The sequence below is a fragment of the Oncorhynchus mykiss genome, chromosome 2 (genome assembly GCF_013265735.2).
Source record: "Oncorhynchus mykiss isolate Arlee chromosome 2, USDA_OmykA_1.1, whole genome shotgun sequence".
In the NCBI taxonomy this organism is placed as follows: Eukaryota; Metazoa; Chordata; class Actinopteri; order Salmoniformes; family Salmonidae; genus Oncorhynchus; species Oncorhynchus mykiss.
Window position 1 is genome coordinate 47,066,388 of NC_048566.1, and position 27,487 is coordinate 47,093,874.

The 27,487-nt window shown below is 41.1% G+C and overlaps 1 protein-coding gene across 1 annotated transcript in view; it reads right to left on the minus strand.

The window, feature by feature from the left end:
- si:dkeyp-19e1.3 (formin-like protein 5) overlaps nucleotides 1-27,487 on the minus strand; it is a 97,509-nt gene that overhangs the window by 33,379 nt on the left and 36,643 nt on the right. Inside the window, exons 2-3 of the mRNA XM_021564121.2 lie at nucleotides 20,189-20,262; nucleotides 191-276 (exon numbers count right to left, since the gene is read on the minus strand). Of these exons, the coding sequence (XP_021419796.2) occupies nucleotides 191-276; nucleotides 20,189-20,254 (152 nt within the window). The 5' untranslated portion in view covers nucleotides 20,255-20,262. The remainder of the gene's footprint in view (nucleotides 1-190; nucleotides 277-20,188; nucleotides 20,263-27,487) is intronic.

Below are 27,487 nucleotides of genomic sequence, written 5' to 3' on the forward strand. Positions count from 1 at the left end.
TGGTTCGTTCATTACAGTGGTTTAAGGCTTCCCTTCTCTTCTCCTTCCATTTGCATGTTGTGTGTGTGTACTCTAAACCCAGTACTCTGCTAAGGTTGAAGCCCTAAACCTAGGCACATGGTTGGGGTGAACCCCTGGCTCCAGAAGAGAGGTGAACACAGTCGGAGCTGTCATGGAGCTGTCAACTTACTGCAGGAAGCCGTGGCGGTCTGTGACCTTATAGATGCTGTAGTCAGTATCCTCCCAGGGGTCGATGTGGACACCCTCCTGCCTGCCCTGAAAACACACGAAAATGTTTTTTTTTTTAAGCCTCAAATCACACAGACTAAAAGGACAATTCAGCAGGATCAGTTAGATTCAACGTGTATTATAGTACCCATACAGCAGTACAAATGCATGCACGCATACAGTCCAATTTTGGATTTTTGTATCATATTGTACAACTGCTGATTAAACTGATGCATTGTTCTTTTCCATTAAATATACAGTTGAAGTCAGAAATGTACATACACTTAGGTTGGAGTCATTAAAACTTGTTTTTCAATCACTCCACAAATTTCTTGTTAACAAACTATAGATTTGGAAAGTCGGTTAGAAGATCTAGTAAATTTTCCTAAAATTATTTAGACAGATTATTTCACTGTATCCCAATTCCACTGGGTCAGAAGTTTACATACAGTAAGTTGACTGTGCCTGTAAACAGCTTGAAAAATTCCAGAAAATGTCATGGCTGTAGAAGCTTCTGATTGACATCATTTGAGTCAATTGGAGGTGTACCTGTGGATTTATTTCAAGGCCTACCTTCAAAGTCAGTGCCTCTTTGCTTGACATCATGGGGAAATCAAAAGAAATCAGCAAAGACATCAGAAAAACAATTGTAGACCTTCACAAGTCTGGTTCATCCTTGGGAGCAATTTCCAAATTCCTGAAGGTACCACGTTCATCTGTACAAACAATAGTACGCAAGTATAAACACCATAGGACCACGCAGCCGTCATACCACGTTCTGTCTCCTAGAGATGAACGTACTTGTGCGAAAAGTGCAAATCAATCCCAGAACAACAGCAAAGGACCTTGTGAAGATGCTGGAGGAAACAGGTACAAAAGTATCTATATCCACAGTAAAACGAGTCCTATATTGACATAACCTGAAAGGCTGCTCAGCAAGGAAGAAGCCACGGCTCCAAAACCACCATAAAAAAGCCAGACTACAGTTTGCAACTGCACATGGGGACAAAGATCGTACTTTTTGGTCTGATGGTCTGATGAAACAAAAGTAGAACTGTTTGGCCATAATGACCATCCTTATGTTTGGAGGAAAAAGGGGGAGGCTTGCAAGCCGAAGAACATCATCCCAACCGTGACGCACAGGGGTGACAGCATCATGTTGTGGGGGTACTTTGCTGCAGGAGGGACTGGTGCACTTCACAAAATAGATGGCATCATGAGGCAGGTAAATTATGTGGATATCTCAAGACATCAGTCAGGAAGTTAATGCTTGGTCGCAAATGGGTCTTCCAAATGGACAATGACCACAAATCATATTTCCAAAGTTCTGGCAAAATGGCTTAAGGACAACAAAGTCAAGGTTTTGGAGTGACCATCACAAAGCCCTGACCTCAATCCTATAGAAAATTTGTCTGCAGATCTGAAAAAGTATGTGTAGGCAAGGAGACCTACAAATCTGACTCAGTTACACATGCTCTGTCAGGAGGAATGGGCCAAAATTCAGCCAACTTATTGTGGGAAGCTTGTGGAAGGCTACCCGAAACATTTGACCCAAGTTAAACAATTTAAAGGCAATGCTACCAAATACTAATTGAGTGTATGTAAACTTCTGACCCACTGGGAATGTGTTGAAAGAATTAAAAGCTGAAATAATTCTCTCTACTATTATTCTGACATTTCACATTCCTAAAATAAAGTTGCGATCCTGACGGACCTAAAACAGGTTATTGTTACTAGGATTAAATGTCAGGAATTGTGAGAAACTGAGTTTAAATGCTTTTGGCTAAGGTGTATGTAATCTTCCGACTTCAACTGTATATCTTATCTTAGACTAATATATCAGCGCAATGTATTTATAAAGCTATCATTTATCACATCATGCAAGCAATATTATATAACAGAGCTAAAACTGAATTAGCTAGCTAGGCTGTCAATTGATTTAGCTAGCTAGACAGAAAACTTTTGGCAGACAATTTTAGGCACAACATTTTAGGCTGACAACTTGGTATGCAATAACTGAAATTTACCAAATTTGGCAGACCATTTTTGGCAGATAACTTCTGGTATACAATGACAAACAGGACTATCAGCAAAAATAACTTTAGCTGACGTCAGCTAACTATCCAAGTAGGAGAGGTGGCTGGCTGACTGGCTCCCATTTCTCAATCTCAGCAATGTGTTGACATGTTTTTGGAACACAGTCACAAGTTGACAAACTGGATAAACTTGCTAGCTTGCAGAGAGAGAGAGGCTATGACACTAGCTAAGTTAGCTGGTCAAAAACATTGCAGGCAGTGTAGGCTTACAGTGGTTGCTGCAGGATTTAGAGGTAATTTGTGGTTTAGTACAGTACCTTGCATCACCACTTCATTGTTCCAGACCAGGGGGAGTTAGAGCACTAATTTTGCCTTTGGGTCTTACTGTGTCTAACTGACAATGAATGGGCGACATAAACCTAAATAGAAACTGATAATTGTGCATGACTTACTAAAACTGTTACAATACGTTTTTTATTATTTTATTAGGATTATTTTGCTCTCTTGTAGCCCACTCCTGACCGATCACATTGTACAACGCCTGAGTGGCGCGCCGGTTTAAGACACTGCATAGCAGTGCAAGCTGTGTTGCTACAGATGCTGGTTCAATACCCATGAGATGATTGTAGGTTTTTTGGTTTCTCTCCCTCTAAAAACAGAAATAAATTATACTAAATAACAAACTGGCTTTATTTACAAATTAGTAACAATGTCTCACCCCATGTTCAAGAACGGCCTTTTTCCTCGCTCATTTTACGTTATTTAAAAACTTTGTTTATTTTTATAAATAAAGCGATTATTATTAATTTTGAATTATATAAAAGCCCCTTGGATATTCTCAGACACAGTGGGGCAAAAAAGTATTTAGTCAGCCACCAATTGTGCAAGTTCTCCCACTTAAAACGACGAGAGAGGCCTGTAATTCATCATAGGTACACTTCAACTGTGACAGACAAAATGAGAAAAAAAAAATCCAGAAAATCACATTGTAGGATTTTTTATGAATTTATTTGCAAATTATGGTGGAAAATAAGTATTTGGTCAATAACAAAATGTAATCTCAATACTTTGTTATATACAGTGCCTTGCGAAAGTATTCGGCCCACTTGAACTTTGCGACCTTTTGCCACATTTCAGGCTTCAAACAAAGATATAAAACTGTATTTTTTTGTGAAGAATCAACAACAAATGGGACACAATCATGAAGTGGAACGACATTTATTGGATATTTCAAACTTTTTTAACAAATCAAAAACTGAAAAATTGGGCGTGCAAAATTATTCAGCCCCTTTACTTTCAGTGCAGCAAACTCTCTCCAGAAGTTCAGTGAGGATCTCTGAATGATCCAATGTTGACCTAAATGACTAATGATGATAAATACAATCCACCTGTGTGTAATCAAGTCTCCGTATGAATGCACCTGCACTGTGATAGTCTCAGAGGTCCGTTAAAAGCGCAGAGAGCATCATGAAGAACAAGGAACACACCAGGCAGGTCCGAGATACTGAAGAAGTTTAAAGTCGGATTTGGATACAAAAACATTTCCCAAGCTTTAAACATCCCAAGGAGCACTGTGCAAGCGATAATATTGAAATGGAAGGAGTATCAGACCACTGCAAATCTACCAAGACCTGGCCGTCCCTCTAAACTTTCAGCTCATACAAGGAGAAGACTGATCAGAGATGCAGCCAAGAGGCCCATGATCACTCTGGATGAACTGCAGAGATCTACAGCTGAGGTGGGAGACTCTGTCAGTAGGACAACAATCAGTCGTATATTGCACAAATCTGGCCTTTATGGAAGAGTGGCAAGAAGAAAGCCATTTCTTAAAGATATCCATAAAAAGTGTCGTTTAAAGTTTGCCACAAGCCACCTGGGAGACACACCAAACATGTGGAAGAAGGTGCTCTGGTCAGATGAAACCAAAATTGAACTTTTTGGCAACAATGCAAAACGTTATGTTTGGCGTAAAAGCAACACAGCTGAACACACCATCCCCACTGTCAAACGTGGTGGTGGCAGCATCATGGTTTGGGCCTGCTTTTCTTCAGCAGGGACAGGGAAGATGGTTAAAATTGATGGGAAGATGGATGGAGCCAAATACAGGACCATTCTGGAAGAAAACCTGATGGAGTCTGCAAAAGACCTGAGACTGGGACGGAGATTTGTCTTCCAACAAGACAATGATCCAAAACATAAAGCAAAATCTACAATGGAATGGTTCAAAAATAAACATATCCAGGTGTTAGAATGGCCAAGTCAAAGTCCAAACCTGAATCCAATCAAGAATCTGTGGAAAGAATTGAAAACTGCTGTTCACAAATGCTCTCCATCCAACCTCACTGAGCTCGAGCTGTTTTGCAAGGAGGAATGGGAAAAAATGTCAGTCTCTCGATGTGCAAAACTGATAGAGACATACCCCAAGCGACTTACAGCTGTAATCGCAGCAAAAGGTACCCTTTGTTGGCAATGACAGAGGTCAAACGTTTTCTGTAAGTCTTCACAAGGTTTTCACACACTGTTGCTGGTATTTTGGCCCATTCCTCCATGCAGATCTCCTCTAGAGCAGTGATGTTTTGGGGCTGTTGGGCAACTCCCTCCAAAGATTTTCTATGGGGTTGAGATCTGGAGACTGGCTAGGCCACTCCAGGACCTTGAAATGCTTCTTACGAAGCCACTCCTTCGTTGCCCGGGCGGTGTGTTTGGGATCATTGTCATGCTGAAAGACCAAGCCACGTTTCATCTTCAATGCCCTTGCGGATGGAAGGAGGTTTTCACTCAAAATCTCACGATACATTGCCCCATTCATTCTTTCCTTTACACGGATCAGTCGTCCTGGTCCCTTTGCAGAAAAACAGCCCCAAAGCATGATGTTTCCACCCCCATGCTTCACAGTAGGTATGGTGTTCTTTGGATGCAACTCAGCATTCTTTGTCCTCCAAACATGACGAGTTGAGTTTTTACCAAAAAGTGATATTTTGGTTTCATCTGACCATATGACATTCTCTCAATTTTCTTCTGGATCATCCAAATGCTCTCTAGCAAACTTCAGACGGGCCTGGACATGTACTGGCTTAGGCAGGGGGACACGTCTGGCACTGCAGGATTTGAGTCCCTGGCGGCGTAATGTGTTACTGATGGTAGGCTTTGTTACTTTGGTCCCAGCTCTCTGCAGGTCATTCACTAGGTCCCCCCGTGTGGTTCTGGGATTTTTGCTCACCGTTCTTGTGATCATTTTGACCCCACGGGGTGAGATCTTGCGTGGAGCCCCAGATCGAGGGAGAGTATCAGTGGTCTTGTATGTCTTCCATTTCCTAATAATTGTTCCCACAGTTGATTTCTTTAAACCAAGCTGCTTACCTATAGCAGATTCAGTCTTCCCAGCCTGGTGCGGGTCTACAATTTTGTATCTGGTGTCCTTTGGTCTTGGCCATAGTGGAGTTTGGAGTGTGACTGAGGTTGTGGACAGGTGTCATTTATACTGATAACAAGTTCAAACAGGTGCCATTAATACAGGTAACGAGTGGAGGACAGAGGAGCCTCTTAAAGAAGAAGTTACAGGTCTGTGAGAGCCTCTCATCTTTTTAAGTAGGAATACTTTCACAATTGGTGGCTGACTAAATACTTTTTTGCCCCACTGTATATTATTAACCCTGTTATTAGCATGTTGTCATATTGGTCATGGCTGCCGAGTGGCTCACAATGGTATTGCCTTGCAGCTCTCCAGCTGTATCCACTGAAAGCGTGCGAGGTTCAAGGCACGAGAGCAGAGGGAACGAGATGGGCCGCAGAGCCATGCACACAAGAATGACCTAGACCATGGGGAAGGGAGGACGCGAAGTGGGGTGGGGGTGGACTTTAAAGGGCATTGCACTAATAATGGCGCTGACAAGGAAAACGTTCCCACTGTTCTTATTGCCAGTCTGCACGGTCAAATGAAGAAACACCATAATATCAAATTAAGCAAGATTTCTTAAAAACAGCTAATAAATCCATGTAGTACAGCCTACACCTTCACAATAAATCCATTATTTACTTTCGACAGGTCTAAAGAAGCATGATATGAAGAACAGAATAGCATACTCTGAGTTGTCCTTATGTTAGGTTCTGATCTGGCTATGCTAAATGGCTGTGGGCTACACTAGTTCATTTTGCAGACAAGATGTGCTTACAATTCCATGGCATTATTTTATAGTATGAAGAATACAATTGAACCAAGCGGAATAAAATAGAAAGAATATTGTGTGCACATTTGGCTATTCAGCGTTGAGCGGTTAACAAAGAAATAGGTACTCCAATATGCTTAATTTAGTTAATATAAATGTAAACCTACAAACATTGGGCTATATGTTTTGATTTTTAATAATTGCAAGGCTGCATGATGATTTGTAAAAAGTGGCTTGAAAGGCATGAGCTCTGCTTTGTTTGTTCCGCAAGCAAAAACTGCAAAAATCACTGAAGCTGGAGACTCATATCTCCCTCACTAGCTTTAAGCACCAGCCGTCAGAGCAGCTCACAGATCACTGCACCAGTACATAGCCAATCTGTAAATAGCCCATCCAACTACCTCATCACCATATTGTTATATATTTTCCTCCTTTGCACCCCAGCACCGCTACTTGCACACATCTTCTGCACATCTATCACTCCAGTGTTTAATTTGCCATACTGTAATAATTTTGCCACTATGCCTATTTATTGCCTCACCCCTTATCCTACCTTATTTGCATACAGTGTATATAGACTTTCTCTATTGTATTATTTACTGTATATTTGTTTATTCCATGTGTAACTCTGTGTTGTTGTTTGTGTCACACTGCTTTGCTTTATCTTGGCCAGGTCGCAGTTGTAAATGAGAACTTGTTCTCAAATAGCCTACCTGGTTAAATAAAGGTGAAATAAATCAAATTTTAAAAAGCTGTACAGACTTCATCAGTCTCTCATTCACAATTTGAGAAACATTTACTAATGTCTCGAAATTTCCGGCGGCCTCCCCTTTGTGTGGCCGTATAATGCACCCTAAAAATAAATCATGCCTTGTGCGGACAGTGTCCTAACAAACAGGAAAAGCACTAGCCTATGTAAATCGACTATCCCCCATGGTACGAAAGTTGACCTATTTTTTGTGAGAAATAAATATTCCAAACATAGTCTGGGACAGTTGTGGGATGCGATAGATCCCAAATTAATAAAACCACTAGCATAACAATTTAAAAAATGCGCAATGTGGCTGACACAACAGATCACAACGTTTAGCTTAAAATGTTTATCAACTATTAGGCTATGTCTTCATATTTCAAACGCAGCAATGCACACATGGCAGTAGGCTATAAGCGCAAATGTTCCATTAGCAGGAAAACCCCATTATAAAAAGTGAAAGCAAATGCGATTATCCATGCAATACTTTCATTATAAATGTACATTTTTATGGTGAAAATTATCTTCCCCAAACTTGACTCACTCGCTGCTTATGTATGCCAGTTAGGCTCCAAACCCCTTGTATAGCGGATTAATGTGCTTCATTTTAAGAAGTTATTTGGCCACCTTAGTTGTGATACAAACATCAAAACACATAGGCCTGTGGGCTAGACTACATGAGGTGTGCGAAATTGTTTCCAAAAAGTCCCCCCAAAAAAGGCATTGTTTCTTGCCTGACGCTGGGCATCATTCACAAGTGATAATATATAACTCAAGTGACAGACTAATATCGTCACCCATCAGACTATTCTTGATTAATCTGTTTTTTACATACAGTTCCTTCGGGAAAGTATTCCGACCCCTTGACCTTTTTCACATTTTGTTACAGCCTTATTCTAAAATTGATTAAATCGTTTTTTACTCCTCAATCTACACATTACCCATAATGAGGAAGCAAAAACAGGTCTTTAGATCATTTTTTAAATACATTTGCAAAAATAGAAAACTAACATTTACATAAGTATTCAGATCATTTACTGAGTACTTTGTTGAAGCACCTTTGGTAGCGATTGCAGCCTTGAGTCTTCTTGAGTATGACGCTACAAGCTTGGCACACTGCATTTGGAGCGTTTCTCCCATTCCTCTCAAGCTCTGCAGGTTGGATCGGGAGAGTCGCTGCACAGCTATTTGCAGGTCTCTCCAGAGATGTTCTCCAGAAGTTCAATCTGGTTCAAGTCCGGGCTCTGGCTGGGCCACTCAAGGACATTCAGAAACTTGCCCCGAAGCCACCCATGCGTTGTATTGGCTGTTGTCCTGTTGGAAGGTGAACCTTCGCCCCAGTCTGAGGTCCTGAGCGCTCTGGAGCAGGTTTTCATCAAGGATCTCTCTGCACTTTGCGCCTTTCATCTTTCCCTAAATCCTGACTAATCTCCCAGTCCCTGCCGCTGAAACGCATCCCCACAGCATGATGCTGCCACTAACATGCTTCACCGTAGGGATTTATTTTTTATTTTATTTAACTAGGCAAGTCAGAACCAAATCTTATTTACAATGACAGCCTACACCGGCCAAACCTGCACGAGGCTGGGCCAATTGTGCGCCGCCCTATGGGACTCCCAAAGACGGCAGGTTGTGATAGAGCCTGGTTGACGCCTGTAGCACAGATTCAGTGCCTTAGAATGTGCCACTCGGGATGGTGGCAGGTTTCCTCCAGACGTGACACTTGGCATTCAGGCCAAAGAGTCCAATCTTCGTTTCATCAGAGCATAGAATCTTGTTTCGCATGGTCTGCGAGTCCTTTAGGCGCCTTTTGGCAAACTCCAAGTGGGCTGTTATGTGCCTTTTACTGAGGAGTGGCTTCCGTCTGGCCACTCTACTATAAAGGCCTGATTGGTGGAGTGCTGTAGAGATGGTTGTCCTTCTGGATGTTTCACCCATCTCTACAGAGGAACTCTATAGCTCTGTCACCTCCCTGACCAAGGCCCTTCTTCCCCGATTGCTCAGTTTGGCCGGGCGGCCAGCTCTAGGGATAGTCTTCATGGTTACAAACTACTTCCATTTAAGAATGATGGGGGCCACTGTGCCCTTGGGGACCTTCAAGATTGCAGGCATTTTTTGATACCCTTCCCCAGATCTGTGCCTCAAAACAATTCTGTCTCGGAGCTCTACGGACAATTCCTTCGACCTCGTGGCTTGGTTTTTTCTCTGACATGCACTATCAACTGTGGGATCTTATATTGACAGGTGTGTGCCTTTCCAAATCATGTCCAATCAATTTAATTTACCACAGGTGGACTCCAATCAAGTTGTAAAAACATCTCAAGGTTGACCAATGGAAACAGGATGCAGCGGAGCTCAATTTCGAGTCTCATAGCAAATGGTCTGAATAGTCAAATTTGCAAAAATGTCAAAACTTTTTGCTTTGTCATTATGGGATGGTATTGTGACCTACAGATTGATGAGGAACATTTGTATTTAATGAGTTTTAGATTAAGGTTGTAACGTAAAAAAAGTGGAAAAAGTCAAAACATATAGGCCTGTGGGCTAGGCTATGATTAGAAAAAGTCGGGGAAAAAAAAGCATTGTTTCTTGCATTCATAAGTGATATGTGACCCGCTTCAGGAAATGAGGCGTAGGTCACTACTTCACAGGAGAGACATTTGAACTTACTGTTTTTAATCAAAATGTGTGAACTTTCATGTGCCTTAAACATGTATACCGACTGTAAATTTGAATAAAATTACTAAATTATGAGCCTAGTTGGTTTAGCCAAAGAAAATTTCGGTAACCTTCCCGCTAGCCCTGATTGGCTGAGATCATGAAATGCTGAGAGATGAGTTTGGATTGGTCTGCCAAATAGCACGCATTTAAAAAAGAAAATGTGTTAGTGTATTAAAACTGCATAAGTGTTGCTCTCCATTTCTGGAGGACATTAATGAAAATCACTGGAATTTGAGTATGATAGCTAAGGAGATGGAGAAAACACCTGTCTCCATATTACATAACTAAGGGCATCCATGGCATCTGACAGGAGATGTGTCTAACCATGAATAATGCATAAGGGTAAGATAGTCTAGCTATTTTGTCAGAAAGAGCCATTTGCTTGGCTAGCTACAGCCTAATGTTGGTTAGCTACCTACAGATTCATGCAGGGTAGTAACATCATGAGTTGTGATTATGGTTCATTGTTTACCTAGCTAGCTACATGTCTTAACAAAAGACTCTACTATGCAAGTAACCTTTTCGGGTGCGTTCTTAAATTCAGTCTGGCCATTTATGCCGATTTCAGAGCACTTTTGTCTGAGTGTGCCAGAGGGCAGCAAAACTGAAGAATTTACAAACACTCGACACCCGTTGAATACGGCCGGTGTCAGTAAACATCAGCAAAAAAGCGGAATTAAATTGTTGCCAGCAGCACAGTTACAGTCACCAACACTCAGGATAACATGAAAACAGCTGTTCTGCTAGGATGCGTAAAATGGTCAGTGGGATGTTCTCTCATTCTGTGTCTGGAAGTGGCTAGCAAGCTAGCCAATGTTAGCCAGTTCGCTTGGGTGCTTGATTGCCGATGTGAGGTCAGACGGTTCGGTGCACCCCTATTCATCGACGAGTGTGCGCTCTGAACGCGAAATGCTCTGAATTTACGAACGGACAATCTGACAGCACAGTTGCAACCACCAATGCTCTGGATTACATAACAGCCTAACCAGCTCTGCTAGGGCGAGTAATGATCAGCTGTTCTCTCTCACTTAGTATCTACCAAGTTCCTTTGGGTGCTTGAACATTCAAAGGTGATTTTCTCAAAAGTGAGTTGCCAGGTTTATCAACTTTCAAAGAAAAGTTTAATAAAGCCATCTCGAATATGGATGAAATAGAGCAGGATGCTTTCAGAGTGGAATCTAACACCGCTCACTTCGCAGTTGTACGAGTGGTTTCAATGGCCAAGGTAAGAAAAAAAACAGTAAAGTTAAAGCAGCAAACCCTCTTGTAGGCAGCGGGGCAGGAGACGTTCAAATAGTGGTGTATGGCCTTGGTTTTGATCAATAGTGAAGACAGTTTCTATGTGAAGGGATCTCACAACTTTTTAAAAGATGCCTGGAATCAAATATCGCTGATTCCTTACGATGAGAAATATGTAAAATTAACAAAAGGGTAAAGTGTTCTATTCAGAAAGGTAACAGGGGCAGCATCGAAAGTGATATGATTACTACCGGTCTTTAAAACATAGGACCAGTAACAATACCGGGTAATTTTACATGGGAGGAGGTGGAATCAATTTTGGGGTTGGAGAATCTATGTGAAATGACAGGGAAAGGGATTCTAAAAAGGTAACAAATAAAAATTACCAGGCCAAACAGTATTTTGCAAACTCAGAAAACCTCGGGGGGGTTCTAATCTCGTGAGACATTTTATTTAGTCTTATTATGAAATAGACTTATAGAATTGACGAGAGGGAGGAGGGGGTCACAAGAAATTGTGGTGTGGTGGATACGGAAAATCATGGGGAAAAGAAAAACGGGAGTAAACCACTTGGTGGTGAGATAAATGTTGCCGTGTCTAAGGGTAGTACATGCTAAATAAGAGTAAACATTTTGGGGTGGATTAAAACAAACGATTAACAATTGGATGGAGGACAGTTTTGTTTATAATTCAACATTTTGGGTTGCTGATTAAGATGTAGCATAGTGAATGCTAACGAAATGTACACTTTCTTTTCCAGGAGAAGATGGGGTGTCATCTCTCTATGAAATGTTTTCCGAGACTGTTGTCTTGGGAGAGCAGTTATTGAAATTCTTCAGTTTTCTAAGTATAAAGGTATCCGGATTCAGCCGTAAAGTTAGCTCACAGATAAGTATGGCCTGGCCATTTGTGTGTTTTTTCCCTAGGGTTTACCACACACACACCAGTATGCACAAATAACTCACCGGTTATGAATATGGGTTAGAAGTGTTAATACCGTGTTTGATTTATTGTGTGGGGTCGTCTTAATTTGGTTTTAAACTGGGTACGCAGAATGATGGAAATGTTTGAATTGTTGTTAAATGGTTTCTGAAGTACAGGGAAAGAAAAGGGAAAGAAAATATTTAATGGTGTTGAATGACCTGTGTCTTGACTTTCTGGTGAGGCCTTATCAACTTCACTAGAATTGATCTGAGACATTAGGTGAGATTTAAGTAAAATACACTGCTCAAAAAAATAAAGGGAACACTAAAATAACACATCCTAGATCTGAATGAATGAAATATTCTTATTAAATACTTTTTTCTTTACATAGTTGAATGTGCTGACAAAATCACAAAAATTATCAATGGAAATCAAATTTATCAGCCCATGGAGGTCTGGATTTGGAGTCACACTCAAAATTGAAGTGGAAAACCACACTACAGGCTGATCCAACTTTGATGTAATGTCCTTAAAACAAGTCAAAATGAGGCTCAGTAGTGTGTGTGGCCTCCACCTGCCTGTATGACCTCCCTACAACGCCTGGGCATGCTCCTGGACAGTCTGTGGTGCAACGTGGCGTTGGTGGATGGAGCGAGACATGATGTCTCAGATGTCCTCAATTGGATTCAGGTCTGGGGAACGGGCGGGCCAGTCCATAGCATCAATGCCTTCCTCTTGCAGGAACTGCTGACACACTCCAGCCACATGAGGTCTAGCATTGTCTTGCATTAGGAGGAACCCAGGGCCAACCGCACCAGCATATGGTCTCACAAGGGGTGAGGATCTCATCTCGGTACCTAATGGCAGTCAGACTACCTCTGGCGAGCACATGGAGGGCTGTGCGGCCCCCCAAAGAAATGCCACCCCACACCATGACTGACCCACCGCCAAACTGGTTATGCTAAAGGATGTTGCAGGCAGCAGAGCGTTCTCCACGGCATCTCCAGACTCTCATGTGCTCAGTGTGAACCTGCTTTCATCTGTGAAGAGCACAGGGCGCCAGTGGCGAATTTGCCAATCTTGGTGTTCTCTGGCAAATGCCAAACGTCCTGCACGGTGTTGGGCTGTAAGCAAAACCCCCACCTGTGGACGTCGGGCCCTCATATCACCCTCATGGAGTCTGTTTCTGACCGTTTGAGCAGACACATGCACATTTGTGGCCTGCCGGAGGTCATTTTGCAGGGCTCTGGCAGTGCTCCTCCTGCTCCTCCTTACACAAAGGCGGAGGTAGCGGTCCTGCTGCTGGGTTGTTGCCCTCCTCCACGTCTCCTGATGTACTGGCCTGTCTCCTGGGAGCGCCTCCATGTTCTGGACACTACGCTGACAGACACAGCAAACCTTGCCACAGCTCGCATTGATGTGCCATCCTGGATGAGCTGCACTACCTGAGCCACTTGTGTGGGTTGTAGACTCTGTCTCATGCTACCACTAGAGTGAAAGTACCACCAGCATTCAAAAGTGATCAAAACATAAGCCAGGAAGCATAGGAACTGAGAAGTGGTCTGTGGTCACCACCTGCAGAACCACTCCTTTATTGGGGGTGTCTTGCTAATTGCCTATAATTTCCACCTGTTGTCTATTCCATTTGCACAACAGCATGTGAAATTTATTGTCAATCAGTGTTGCTTCCTAAGTGGACAGTTTGATTTCACAGAAGTGTGATTGACTTGGAGTTACATTGTGTTGTTTAAGTGTTCCCTTTATTTTGAGCAGTGTATGAATGAGGGACACCTGTCTCTAGTCTATTTTACCATCACCTTATGGGATACAATTATTTGCTTACGGAGTTATCAAGAGTTGCAATTCTAATATGATTTGTTCTTCTAATTTGTTTATTTTTGATTTAACAGGAAGTGTTGTTTGTTTTTGAATCACGATGTGAGTCATGTTCAAAGGGGAAAGTACCAGTTTCCTGGGGCCCTGGCCCTTTGGTAAATATGCAAATGTTAAGTCTGCATTTAAAAAGGAAAATATATGTTGATAGTGACTCTAAATAGATTGTGATATGTATATTGCTGTTGTTTTCGCTCTTGTTTATGACTTTGTTTCGATACCAGATTGGGTCTGCTGCATTATCAGTATTTCTCCCTAAGGGTTAGTGCTCTAACTCCCTGACCCAGTAACTCTGCGGTGAGGTCGCCAATATGATAAGGGAGTATGAGCGAATTTGGAAAATGGTTTCAACAGTGTGTTATAATGCTCTGCCATTTGTCTGAGAGATTTTGGTATTAAGAAAATTGGGAATGTAATAACTTGTCATACGGTGAATAGATGGCCTGGATTTCCAGAATCAGAAATGTCTTAAATTGTTGTTCTGCTCTGTCCTCTATCAAGTTATGGTGAAGGTGAACACAGATGGTGTCTTAATGCATGGAGAGATACTTTGACCAAGAACAGTGTGAAGCTCAACCCACCCCCAACCAGCTGAAGAAATAGCGACAAAGGCGTTCACTACGACCTTGTCTTCCACCATTCCTACCTGTGATCTGAGTCTGAGCCATCAACTTGTGTACGAGCGGCAGGAGTGCGGCATGAGGCCTGAGACTGTGCATGTGGAGTGAACATGGCGAGATATCACGTCCAATCTTCTCTCATGCTACGGGGGTACTGGTGGGAAAATGGACCAGACAGAATGAACGGTACATAATGGTGGTGGCAGCTCAGGTGAGAGACTCATGTGCTTGGGAAAAACTAAATTTATTTCCTCAGATATTGAAATCGGGGGGGAGGGGTCAACCGTGCCCATAATTGTTGATTTGGGGTATCAGGTTGACTGTGGAGGTCTGCACATTACAAAAAATATAGTAATTTAGATTAAGAATGCATCGCGATACCGATCTGTCATTAAAATGTCACTCGCGACAGTAAAACAAGGACAAACGGGGGTTGTAACGAGAAAAGTTTATACCGGTTATATATGGTCCCGTTTATAAATGTACATTCTAACCGTGATGACGTGTGCTAGGTTGAGGGGCATGAATTCGAGTGATAGACTCAACGTAAAGCGCTGAGGACTGTCATTCTAAATTTGGGTTGGATAATTTATCAAATGTTTTAATTATGATTAGGAAAGGAGAGAAAGAGAGACAGAGTGCTGCTCCTACGCTGTGAGGAGAGGAGAGGGGAGGGTGAGCTGCTCAATTTTATTGGGTCTAGAGAGGGTTTTTCTCCCTAGAAACATTATCTTTTAATGACCTCTGAGAAAATTTGTGAACCCACTAGATGATAGCTTGGGTCAACCATGAAGGGGTTTTGTTTTACCATGTCATCATAATCCTAACGTTAAAGCACATCAATACATATGGCTTGCTGGATGATACAGTACAAGTAATTACGTACAAGGCTCAGTCTGTCTTGCCTTGACACCCGTGGATGAAGACGACTAGCATCCCATGGGCATAAAACAGAACAGATGGACAGTTCTTTCCCCAGTCTAAGTCGCATCAAGTGTGTTGTGAAATCATTATAAACATGTACATTATGGGTCAAAAGTTTTAGAACACCTCATTCAAGGGTTATTCTTTATTTTCCCTACTTTATTTTTCCTATTTCCTATATTATTTCATAGTACTGATGTCTTCACTGTTATTCTACAACATAGAAAATAGTAAAAATAAAGAAAATCCCTTGAATGAGTAGGTGTTCTAAAACTTTGGACCGGTAGTGTATTTTGTCTTTTCCCTGTTCAGTCAATATGTTTTTAGGTGTGATGGAACATAAGAGTGACCATTGTTCAAGAGGAGGGATTGTTGGAAATTGACTAATTGACTTGAGAATGTTTTAGTATGTAGATAACTATAGAAGCGGATTAGTAGTGATTGTGTTATGGTTTTGATGGAATGATTTATGTGCAAATGTATTTGTAGCAGGAGACGAGGTACGTACGTGGCCTGTGTTTGAGACAGAATGTTTTTCATTAAGCTGTTAATTGCAGAGACTGGCAGGACCGACATCAGTGTATTCTGTGGAGTCCCAAAAATCAATGCATTAACGTTATAGGGAATTGGGAGAGCGGAATGTGACTGGGGCGGAGATCGTGGGTCTCATAAATTAAGGAAGTGAGTAATAGAGTCTCTGGGGAATGATACCACTCCTCTATGTATATTGTTACAGGGGATTACTCGAAGGAGAGGGAGTACAGATAACTGTACAATATAGAGACCCCTATGAAGTTATATTGAACGTTACACATATCCAGATCACGGTGAGAGTAGCAGATATAGTGTTGTCATTTCAGACACTATTGTCAACTTTTAGTGATGGGTTTGTCAAAGTTACAACACTTGAAAGGATAGCCACAGATCCCTGTATACAGGAGGACACATCACCGAAAGTGGAGTTAGCTGTAATAGCATCACATCTCCAGCAGTGTGATTAAGAAACATGTGACTCGGACTTTTGTTAAGTTGGATACTCTTCCAACACCACTAATCTCTCCTTCATTTCTAACAGCCAGCAAATACTTGACATCTCCCAGAAGATTGGGACCGAGTGACGGTAAATGAAAAGTATCAGGTGGCTGCTTATCAACCATTAGGACCCAAAGTTTACACTATAACGAGGGTGTTCACAAAGGGGTGGGGTGTAGATCGGCCTTGGGATGAACGATGTGTACCTAACCTGAGCAAAGGAAAGTATTATCCACAGGTACCGACTGTAGCAAAGCACAGGAGGTCATTGGAGATGGTGGTGGATTGGGAACCGGGTATGAATTGGGAGTGGTATTATAAAAGGTTCAGTCCTAGACCTATCAGTGAACCACGAAAACAATAGGACAGCAGGGGACAGATTCCATGCAGTAGCTCATGGCAGTCAATGTAGGGACATTAATTGAAGGATGCTATAGTAACAACATGGAACTGGACTACGGTGCAAATGAGGGGTAAAGTATGCGTCATCGGCAGTGTTAGTAGTAGCAGGGGTTACCTTGGAAGCATTATTGGGATATCATCTTCTGAGGGCATTGATGTTGAAACGGATATACAGTGCTGATGTAAAGTATCCTAAAGGCATAGTCATGAGAAGAGAGTGGGAATCGTCATGCAATCAAACTTTTTTTTTTTTTTGCATATATAATTATGGATATTAATATTTGTAATGCTTTGTGTTTCAAGTTTTGTGCCACCAGAAGGAAGAAATGGAGAAAGTCAAAAGCCAAAGCTGAAATGGAAGAGATGGAAATAAGAGTGTGCAGGTGTAAACCTAATAATTAACTGCTAATCATGTTTTATTTTTTGTTAATTTATAAGTAATTTCTAAGTTAATATAATGTTGAACAGTACGGAGTAATGTTCAAAAGGGGGGATTGATGGATTCTGACTTTTAAATGTCCGTATTCATGTCACTGAGGGAGAGAGAGAAATGTAGAATGTTTACATCCTGTCAGAATATGTTATTGTTAGACATCAGGGATCCTATGGAAAGGAGAAGGGCCACAGTCTGGTACAAGTCAACAGGACAGCTGTGAGTTGGGAGGAATTTGGGCTGAGGTCAGGTCAGATGAAGTGAGGAAGAACAGATATCACTAAAATTCTGTCTAGCAACAGAGGTGTAATTGGCTGTTCAGATGTGTAAGGAGGAGAATATGTGAATATGTCCATCTGTTCAGCTGTCTGACGCTTTGGGTGAATAAACTTGGTTTGAGCTCTTCATTAGTTGTCCGTCAGATTTTAGCCTGTTATTTAGAACCTAAAAATATACATGAAAGTTGTGGCAAGATTTAGCCTAATAATCTAGCAATTATATCATTCAGTTCTCAGTTTATATAAAAAAAAAGTTTTTAAGTATCCTAGTGTAATGGCTGGCTAGTTTAGCGGGGAGCGCGCTAATAGCGTTTCAATCGGTGACGTCACTCGCTCTGAGACCTTGAAGTAGTTGTTCCCCTTGCCGCTGCATTTGTGGAGCGATGGGTAACGGTGCTTTGTGGGAGGCAGTTGTTGATGTGTGCAGAGGGTCCTTGGTTCGAGCCCAGGTAGGGGCGGAGGAAAGAGACGGAAGCTATACTGTTACACTTGTTTTGCTTGTTTATAACATTGCAAACGTTTTAGGATACTTATATTCAACTATAAAGTTTTCGGGGGTCACAGAGAGACAGATAAACATCTTCGTTCCATGTTTAGCTGAGATTTTCTGTGTGTAAAGTGACACGGGAGGGCAGACGGGGATCTACCAATTCCCTTAGCTGTTGTATGAGTGCGCTGATAGTGATTTCAAGTGCAGCGTTAATAAAGACGGTTGTACATTTTAAAATGCTCTTACGAAGGTTCTCACGATGAACTTTGCCTTAAGATGCTTTTGGGAAACTGGGCCCAAAGCTGATAAGGGAGTGAGGGAGACGAGGTAGAGAGAGGTGACGCTCTAGCAGGGGCCGTTCTGTGCGTGTTGGCTACTGTGAGTGACACACGGAGCAGTGAGGGAGGGAGAGACGAGACAGCAACCAACCAAGCCTACTCATGCTATAGTAGACTACTAGCTGCCATAGCTAACGTTAGGTTATCCAATATGATTATGTACTGTCTGTCTTGACAGCATCAAACCGGAAGAAGCTAGTTAAGCTAGCTAGCTTGGGTAATTGAGGCTGCATGCGCTCTTATTCTATGTTGGCAGTAATTTTAACACCACCTTCCATTTTTTTTATTAAATGTTTTATGTAACCTTTATTTAACTAGGCAAGCCAGTTAAGAACAAATTCTTATTTTCAATGACTGCCTAGGAACAGTGTTCAGGGGCAGAACGACAGATTCGTACCTTGTCAGCTCGGGGGTTTGAACTTGCAACCTTCCCGTTACTAGTCCAACGCTCTAACCACTAGGCTACCCTGCCACCCCATTGATTAGTATCTCCTAACTTTTGCCACACACAGAGGCTCTATCACTATAGCCTATTACAACTTTGATGACTTATGATTGGACAACAAGCTACACAAGCCACTCTCGTGAAAAGCAAGAGTCAGCAGCATAATGATACAATGTCTCTCCCTCTTTCTACCGCAGCAGTCGCATTCGGATCTGTATGGGTCCTTCCGGACAAATCAGTTAAAATTACATATACCCAATACCTGTGACAATCGTGTCAAATCCGACCCAAACCAGTGACAATATTTAGAATTGTACAGGTACAGGTGGATTTGTGAAGACCTCTACTCTGGGGCTTCGCTTCACCATAAAGCTGCTCTATTTACCCTTATTTTGGGTTGCAAAATCACAAACTTTGCCAAAAGTAGACTGGAATAAAAGAAGAAGCTTCCCCTACCCTTCATTAGAGTTTTACATTTACTAGACTGTTTATCAAAGGTTTCAGCTAGGCTGTTCTGAGTGTCTGCCGGTCTAATGTCATCAGTTGCATGGAGGCTAGGCAGGGGACAGGGACGGCACAATCTGTTCCTACAGTCAGCCGTCAGTACTGGGCACAGCTATCTGTCTGTGGTCCTTCATTTGAGCAGTCCCTTCAACTAATCTTCCACAAGTGCACAGCAAGAGTGGCTGAAGACTGAAGACATTTCTAATAAAGGGACAATCTGGGATTCGAAAACAACAAAGCGCTCCACTTGTTTAGGTCAACAGCTGAGGGATGGGGTTGGAGAAATGTAATCACACTCAAATTCATAGACCATCTATGAGATCAAAATGTTTGGAAGGTTGTTTACGATTACATTGTTAACAAACAATGGAGTAAAACAAAATAATATTTTGGATTCTGATCGAGTACATGCAATCGTAAGTTATATTCTTTAAGACCAAATGGCCTGTATATCATTAATTCAAACTTTAAAAAAAATGGATGTACCAATCCCAGATTGCTCGTTTCGTTTTGTGTAAATCAATTTGAGTTAGTTGACAGTCTCGGCATCTAGGCTACAAATCATCTGAACAACAATCCAAATATAAAATGGGGCAAACAGCCCTTGTCATACTTGATGGCGCGCACACACACAGTTGTCACACTCACCTTGGGAAAATCTGAAATGGCACCATATGTGATTTTATTAAACTCAGCCCTATTTTGGACAAAGCCCTCGTCTTAGGCGACTTACAGAACCGATGATGTCACACACATAAACTCACCTTGTCATACTTGGAGATGATGTCAGCCCGTTCCTCTGCTATCAGCGTCTCAATATCCTTCTTCATGTCAAAGTCTGAAGGGAGAGGGGGAAGAGATGAGTTTTAACACAAGTTAAACATTGATCATCCATAATAGCCATGATATAACATAACGTAATGCAATACAAAAACACCTGAATCACAAAGAGAGTCTAGTACCGTAGTTTATTCTATTCTTAGTTCCCATTAGCCTAATAAGACATCTAAAGTGGTTCTCTGAGCCACTCATCCTAATCACTAGCACAAAGCCAAACAGGGCTGTGACAAAACCAGTATCGCAATATTTTTTCCACGGCAAACATGAAACACGAAGCAGACCAAACTCTTCGGTCCTATAAAAACCTGTTGTATGTAAAATATTGTGTGCTATAGCTTGGAAAATAAACACATGGGACAGGATGACAACGATGTTTGTTTACAACATTAGGGCTGTTTTCCTAAAGAAGTTAAATCCATTTCATGTTTTGTTTCCTTGCCACGATACTAACAAGTATCGCAATACTGGTATTGTCACTACCCTACCAAACAATAGCATAGTAAGAGGTTCAAAGGTCATGGATCAGATCAACCAATCAATCAACTGCATCAGTCACTATCCTAAATACTCGTAGACACCTAATTGCCAAAAGAAAGTACAAGATAGCGGCATGTGGCACATCCTATGAGCAAGCAAAGTAACAATCCATATAGGGCCTAGTTCACAACTATGTACTAACGAGACCACCTGTTATTTTTGGTATTTCTCACTGCCTACTATCCTACGATGTTCAGTTTAAAATTAGTACCAGCAAATAGATGGTCCACCACATGCAAATCCAGTACTCATAGCTTAAGTTCACACATCAACTAGGCTAGGTCTGGAGAAAGTGATCTGGAGCAGGCATTTAGTATACTGGCTAGCAGTTGCATGTGATGACAGGACAAACCCCAAACTGTAGGCAACATTCCTATGCACAACAGTTAGCAATATCAATAACTTTTACTACTAGCCTTGCTTCGTGCCACAAAGACACAAGGATGGTGAAAGAAACAATAGTCGGTCTACATTATCTCCAGTCTTCACCTGATCTGATTATGTACAAGGTCTGCATAGCACAGTGAGAGCAGACAGTGGTCAAAATAACTTTGGCCTGTTTAGGGAAAGATGTTTCCCACAACGTGTTGTTAGTAACAATAGAATAGCACATTATGTGAAGCCCTTATCAGAGTCTCTTTGGTTCCACACCGTTGAGCCGGCGAGAGATATGGATCAGAAAACATAATACAGGGATGGTATATGCCACTGCACTTCAAATTTGACCCTAATACACACTGCTCCATTGAGAAGATTGAAATACTGCTCGTTTTCCTGGAAATCTGCTACTTTCGTCCTCATGCTAGCTAGCAGTACCATTTGCATAAATTAACATGGGTTAAATGAGGACCATAGGAATACAGAGGTAGCTTTTGTGAATGGTCCTGCTTTCAAGACCAACTTTAAAACATTCAGGCTATTCTAACTTCAAATGACTTAAAATCGAACTATTAACTATAGACATATGCATAAAATAACCCTCCAACAGTAACTCTTGAACCGTTCAAGACACCGAACCAACTTTCTCATGTTCAGACTTATCCAATCATTCAATCTATCTACTTTTTCAAACTATAACCAGTCAATCCCACTACTATATCACAACCATAAATACGTTAACAGCTAGCAAGAACACCACATTTTCAAGTTGTGATGATTTTTTTGTTAGGAATGAAAAGCTGACTGAAGACTGGACGGTCAGGTATTCGTGTAGTTTAGTCCATTTCTGTGGTAACATGGACTCTTAACGTGATGAAACTTTGTTGCCTCTTGCTAAAACAAGCAAGGTGTTGTAGCAAACAAGTCTTCATTTGCCTACAGGCAATGCTCCCCTTCCCTGTAGCAGCACGTAGAACTATAATGAATATTCTATTTCTATGGCAGCAGAAATCAGGAGAGGAGAAACTGTCTTTAAAACATTTGTATATATTTTGCTATAATGGTGACCGCAGTCATTTGGCTCACCAATAACCATAATCTAAAATGACATGACAATCACAGCTCTAACAAATGAGCTATGTTCCGACAGCCTAGGCTATGATTAGCCTACACAAAAACTGTTGATAATAGTGAAGTCTCTTCTCCTTATCTGGAGCAATATCAAGTGTCACAGAGTAGGAGTGCTGATTTAGGATCAGGACCCTGCTGTCAATGTAATCTTGTTCGTTGTAATCTAAAAGGCAAAACTGGTTCTAAAATCTGACACGCTTGTTCGCTTACATACAGCCCCTGGCCATCAATCTCAACTTTGTTAATACAACAGTTTGCCTAAGCAATGACGAGAGTTAGGCTGAAAATCATGAAGAAAAGTGAATAACCAGGTCCCAAAGCACATAAAGTGACACAGCCAATTTCTTATCTAAGCTCGTGTTCATTAGGACAAAACAACTGAAAACTTTTAAAAATGTTTTGCAACAGAAAGCAAAAATGAGCATTTCTTACTGGACAAGTCTAGGTAGGTCCCAAAATATTATGGTCTGTTTTCTTCTGTTTGGTGCCTAATGATCACGACCCAGCCATATTCTTATCGAAGCTCCAGAACCTTTCTCGGTCTGAGCTGTTTTTATCATCTTGAGGTGGCTAGGTTGTAAAGGCTCAATGCAGCCATTATCTCAATATCAAATCATTTCAGGGTGACAATTGTTTTATTATTAAAATGGTAAAAAAGAAACAAAAAAGAGCTTCTTAGCAGGGAGCAATTTCACAATCTGAGTGTCTAATTAGACGAGCCTAATGGGAGGGATATGTAACCTTAAAACTAGCTGTTATTGGCAGAAAGATTTGAAACTATATTTGTTATTGATTTATTAACTTATATCTCCTGGTAATGTCACCAGGGAGGCCAAAACTCCATCCCACCAAAATAGGCTGAAATTTCAGGCAGTCTTTTCAAACAGCTTACACTAAATCGGCATTATCATCATTTTCACAGTATCATTGCAACCTCAGTTTGGAAATATATACTGAACAAAAATATGAACACAACATGTAGTGTTGGTCCCATGTTTCATGAGCTGAAATAAAGATCCAAGAAATTTTCCATATGCACAAAAAAACTTCTCAAATTTGTTTACATCCCTATTAGTGAGCATGTCTCCTTTGCCAAGAAAATCCATCCACCTGACAGAACCTGACTAAACAGTATGCCTATTACACAGGTGCACCTTGTACTGGGGACAATAAAAGGCCACTCAAATCTGCAGTTGTGTCACAACACCATGCCACAGATGTCTCAAGTTTTGAGGGAGCGTTCAATTGGCATGCTGACTGCAGGAATGTCCGACAGCGCTGTTGCCAGAGAATTGAATGTTAAATTATCTACCATAAGCCACCTTCAATGTCATTTTAGAGAATTAGGCAGTATATCCAACTGGCCTCACAACCGCAGACCATGTGTAACCACAGGACCTCCACATCCGGCTTCCTCACCTTCGGGATCATCAGACCAGCCACGGACAGCTGATGAAACTGAGGAGTATTTCGGTCTGTAATAAAGGCCTTTTGTGGGGGAAAAAATATTCTGATTGGCTAGGTTGACTGCTCCCCAGTGGGTGGCCTTGCCCAATTATGTGATATCCATAGATTAGGGCCTAATGAATTAATTTCAATTGACACATTTCTTAAATGAAGTAACTCCGTCAAATCGTTGAGATTGTTGGATGTCGCGTTTTGATTTTTGTTCAGTATATACATTAAAACACAGGTAAATCAGGTTTTTGACTGCACTGGGCCTTTAAAAGGCTGCTCTTAAGATTTCCAGTCAGTTTTCTGTGTTATGACCCTCAGGCTGCTGATAATATTGTGTTTGGTCAGGAAGAGAAGGACACACCGCCACCACTCCTTCAATACAAGGGATGATGGTGTTGTTGGTGCTTGGACTAGTATTTACGTGAGGCTAGTGGGGAGAAAAAAAATGAAGTGAGTGTCCCCTACTGAACAGGATCTCAGGTCACAAAGTGCACTGTTCTGTGGGCTTGTTCTTGCATGTAGTCAGCACGGCCACTGAGCAGCCAGGTCAAATTAAGTCCAACTGTCCTTATTTTGTCTGTGAATCACACGCAACAGCTGAGTTCCACCCTCTTTGTCGGTTGAGTCAAAGCATGATGGCTTATGATCAATTCAAAGCGCCTTGCTTTACTAGGGGTTTCTTTTCAAGTGGTGACTAGCCATGATCAGTAGAGTATGAAACAGAAGACAGACTAACCGGGAAGAACAAGTGAATAAGCAGAAGCGGAGGTATAGATGAGTGAGCGAGATGACACTACTTAACTACTGTACACCATCCATGTACTCCAGGGAGGGAGTGTGTGAAATATGTTTTAAAATTCTTTGGCAATATTTGCAGACTGTACTACATGCAAATCAAGCACAAATTAAAAAAGAACATTTGAGAGATTGCGAGGGCGAGAGGTGAGAAAAAGAAAGGGTGAATGGGAAAGTGAAAAAGAGGAGATATTTTGATGTAGAGTGTGAGCAAAAGGCCTATTCAAATCAGTGGCATGTGTAGTAGTCACATTACACAAAATAGGTAGGGAGACAGTAAACATTTATAGTAGCCTTAGTATATAGGTGATTGTGTAAAAGTCAACCTGACGATGCACAAATAAAGTTAGTAATTTTCAAATTAAAGCATGTTCCAAAGTATCCTTAAGATCTACAGTACCAGTCAAAAGTTTGGACACCTATTCATTAAAATAGTTTCTTTATTTTTCTATATTGTAGAATAATAAAGACATCAAAACTATGAAATAATACATATGGAATCATGTAGTAACCAAAAAAAGTGTTAAACTCATTTATATTTGAGATTCTTCAAAGTAGCCACCATTTCCCTTGATGGCAGCTTTGCACACTATTGGAATTCTCTCAACCAGCTTCAGGAGGTAGTCACCTGGAATGCATTTCAATTAACAGGTGTGCCTTGTTAAAAGTAAATTTATGGAATTTCTTTCCTTCGTTCTTAATGCGTTTGACTACTACAGCATGGGAACGCCATCCCATCTGGTTTGCGCTTAGTGGGACAATCATTTATTTTTCAACAGAACAATGACCAACACACACCTCCAGGCTGTGTAAGGGTTATTTGACCAAGAAGGAGAGTGATGGAGTGCTGCATCAGATGACCTGGCCTCCACAATCAACCAACCTCAACCTAATTGAGCGGGTTTGGGATGAGTTGGACAGGAGAGTGAAGGAAAAGCAACCAACAAGTGCTCAGCATATGTTGGAACTCCTTCAAAACGGTTGGAAAAGCATTCCAGGTGAAACTGGTTGAGAAAATGACAAGAGTGTGCAAAGCTGTCATCAAGGCAAAGGGTGACTACTTTGAAGAATCTCAAATATATTTTTATTTGTTTAACACTTTTTTGGTTACTACATGATTCCATGTTATTTCTACCCCCAGTATTATTTATGAAGATGAGATGTTAATTAATGGAGCAATACAGACCAAATTGAAGTGTCTTGAGTTTTTTTTGTGTGTTCTACAGTCTTTTAAAGATGTGGGGGGGTTACATGGTTAGGACAGGCAATGTAACATCCATAATGTTGTTTTTATTAACATTTCTGTAACTGTAAAAGCTTTATATGGTATAGAAATGTTTCTCTCTTCGTCAGTATACTTTTTCAGCGTTATTATACCTGTAACTTCCATAACGGTTGTGGATGTGATGGATATTGAGGTATTATATATTGTGCATTCAATACATTGTGTGCTTGTTCTGTGATTTCTTCTTCTGAAATGCAGGCTACCTGCAATTATGCAAGCCTGTGGTACTACGCCTTCTGCTGACGTTTTAAAAATATATATATTGATCAAGAAACCTTTTAAGATTTGAATTTCTATTTCAGACTAACATCGATAACTGTTGTTTTTCCTCTCTCAAGCAATAGAAAATAAAATGTACAATGTGTTCAGCCAAGCCTTTTCTTCGAATGTCAATCATGTTTTGACCTAAGACTTACAAGCGCAAACTTTTGCTAACATGTTCAGCCTCCCCAAAAAGCTTGTCCATTTCATGTAACATCCACAATGCTTCTTAAAAACCACTTAAGATTACAGTGCCAACATTCGGGCACTAGATTTACTGGTAATTACTTCTGTTTTATATGCCTTATTCATTTTCCAACATGTTATGTCAGCATACAAAAAAAACAAAAAAAACTCAGGCTTCTCTGTCGAATAACCGTGAATATGTCTCCATCCAGTGGTCGGCTGGGTCGTTACAATCCATTTCATCAGCAGATTGTCAAGTCAAGCTGCTCTCAGGATACAGACGTCATGACACAGACGTCACTGGATTCCTATCAAGCAGGAGTTTCTTAATATATATACAGTTGAATTCGGAAGTTTACATACGTTGGAGTCATTAAGACTTGTTTTTCAACCACTAATGTCTTGTTAACAAACTATAGTTTTTGCAAGTTTGTTAGGACATCAACTTTGTGCATGACAAGTAATTTTTCCAACAACTGTTTAGAGACAGATTATTTCACTGTATCACAATTCCAGTGGGTCAGAAGTTTACATACACAACGTTGACTGTGCCTTTAAAAAGCTTGGAAAATGGCATGGCTGTAGAAGCTTCTGATAGGCTAATTAACATAATTTAACATAATTTGAGCCAATTGGAGATGTACCTGTGGATGTATTTCAAGGCCTACCTTCAAACTCAGTGCCTCTTTACTTGACATCATGGGAAAATCAAAAAATAAATCAGCCAAGACCTCAAAAAAATTGTAGATCTGGAGCAATTTCCAAACGCCTGAAGATACCACGTTTATCTGACAAACAATAGTACGCAAGTATAAACACCATGGGACCACGCAGCCGTCATACCGCTCAAGAAGGAGACGCGTTCTGTCTCCTAGAGATGAACGTACTTTGCGAGAAGTGCAAATCAATCCCAGAACAACAGCAAAGGACCTTGTGAAGATGCTGGAGGAAACAGGTACAAAAGTATCTATATCCACAGTAAAACGAGTCCGATATCAACATAACCTGAAAGGCCGCTCAGCAAGGAAGAAGCCACTGCTCCAAAACCGCCATAAAAAAGCCAGACTACGGGTTGCAACTGCACATGGAGACAAAGATCGTATTTTTGGAAAAATTACCTCTGGTCTGGTTTGGGTATAATTGGGCATAATTACCATCGTTATGTTTGGAGGGAGGCTTGCATGCCAAAGCA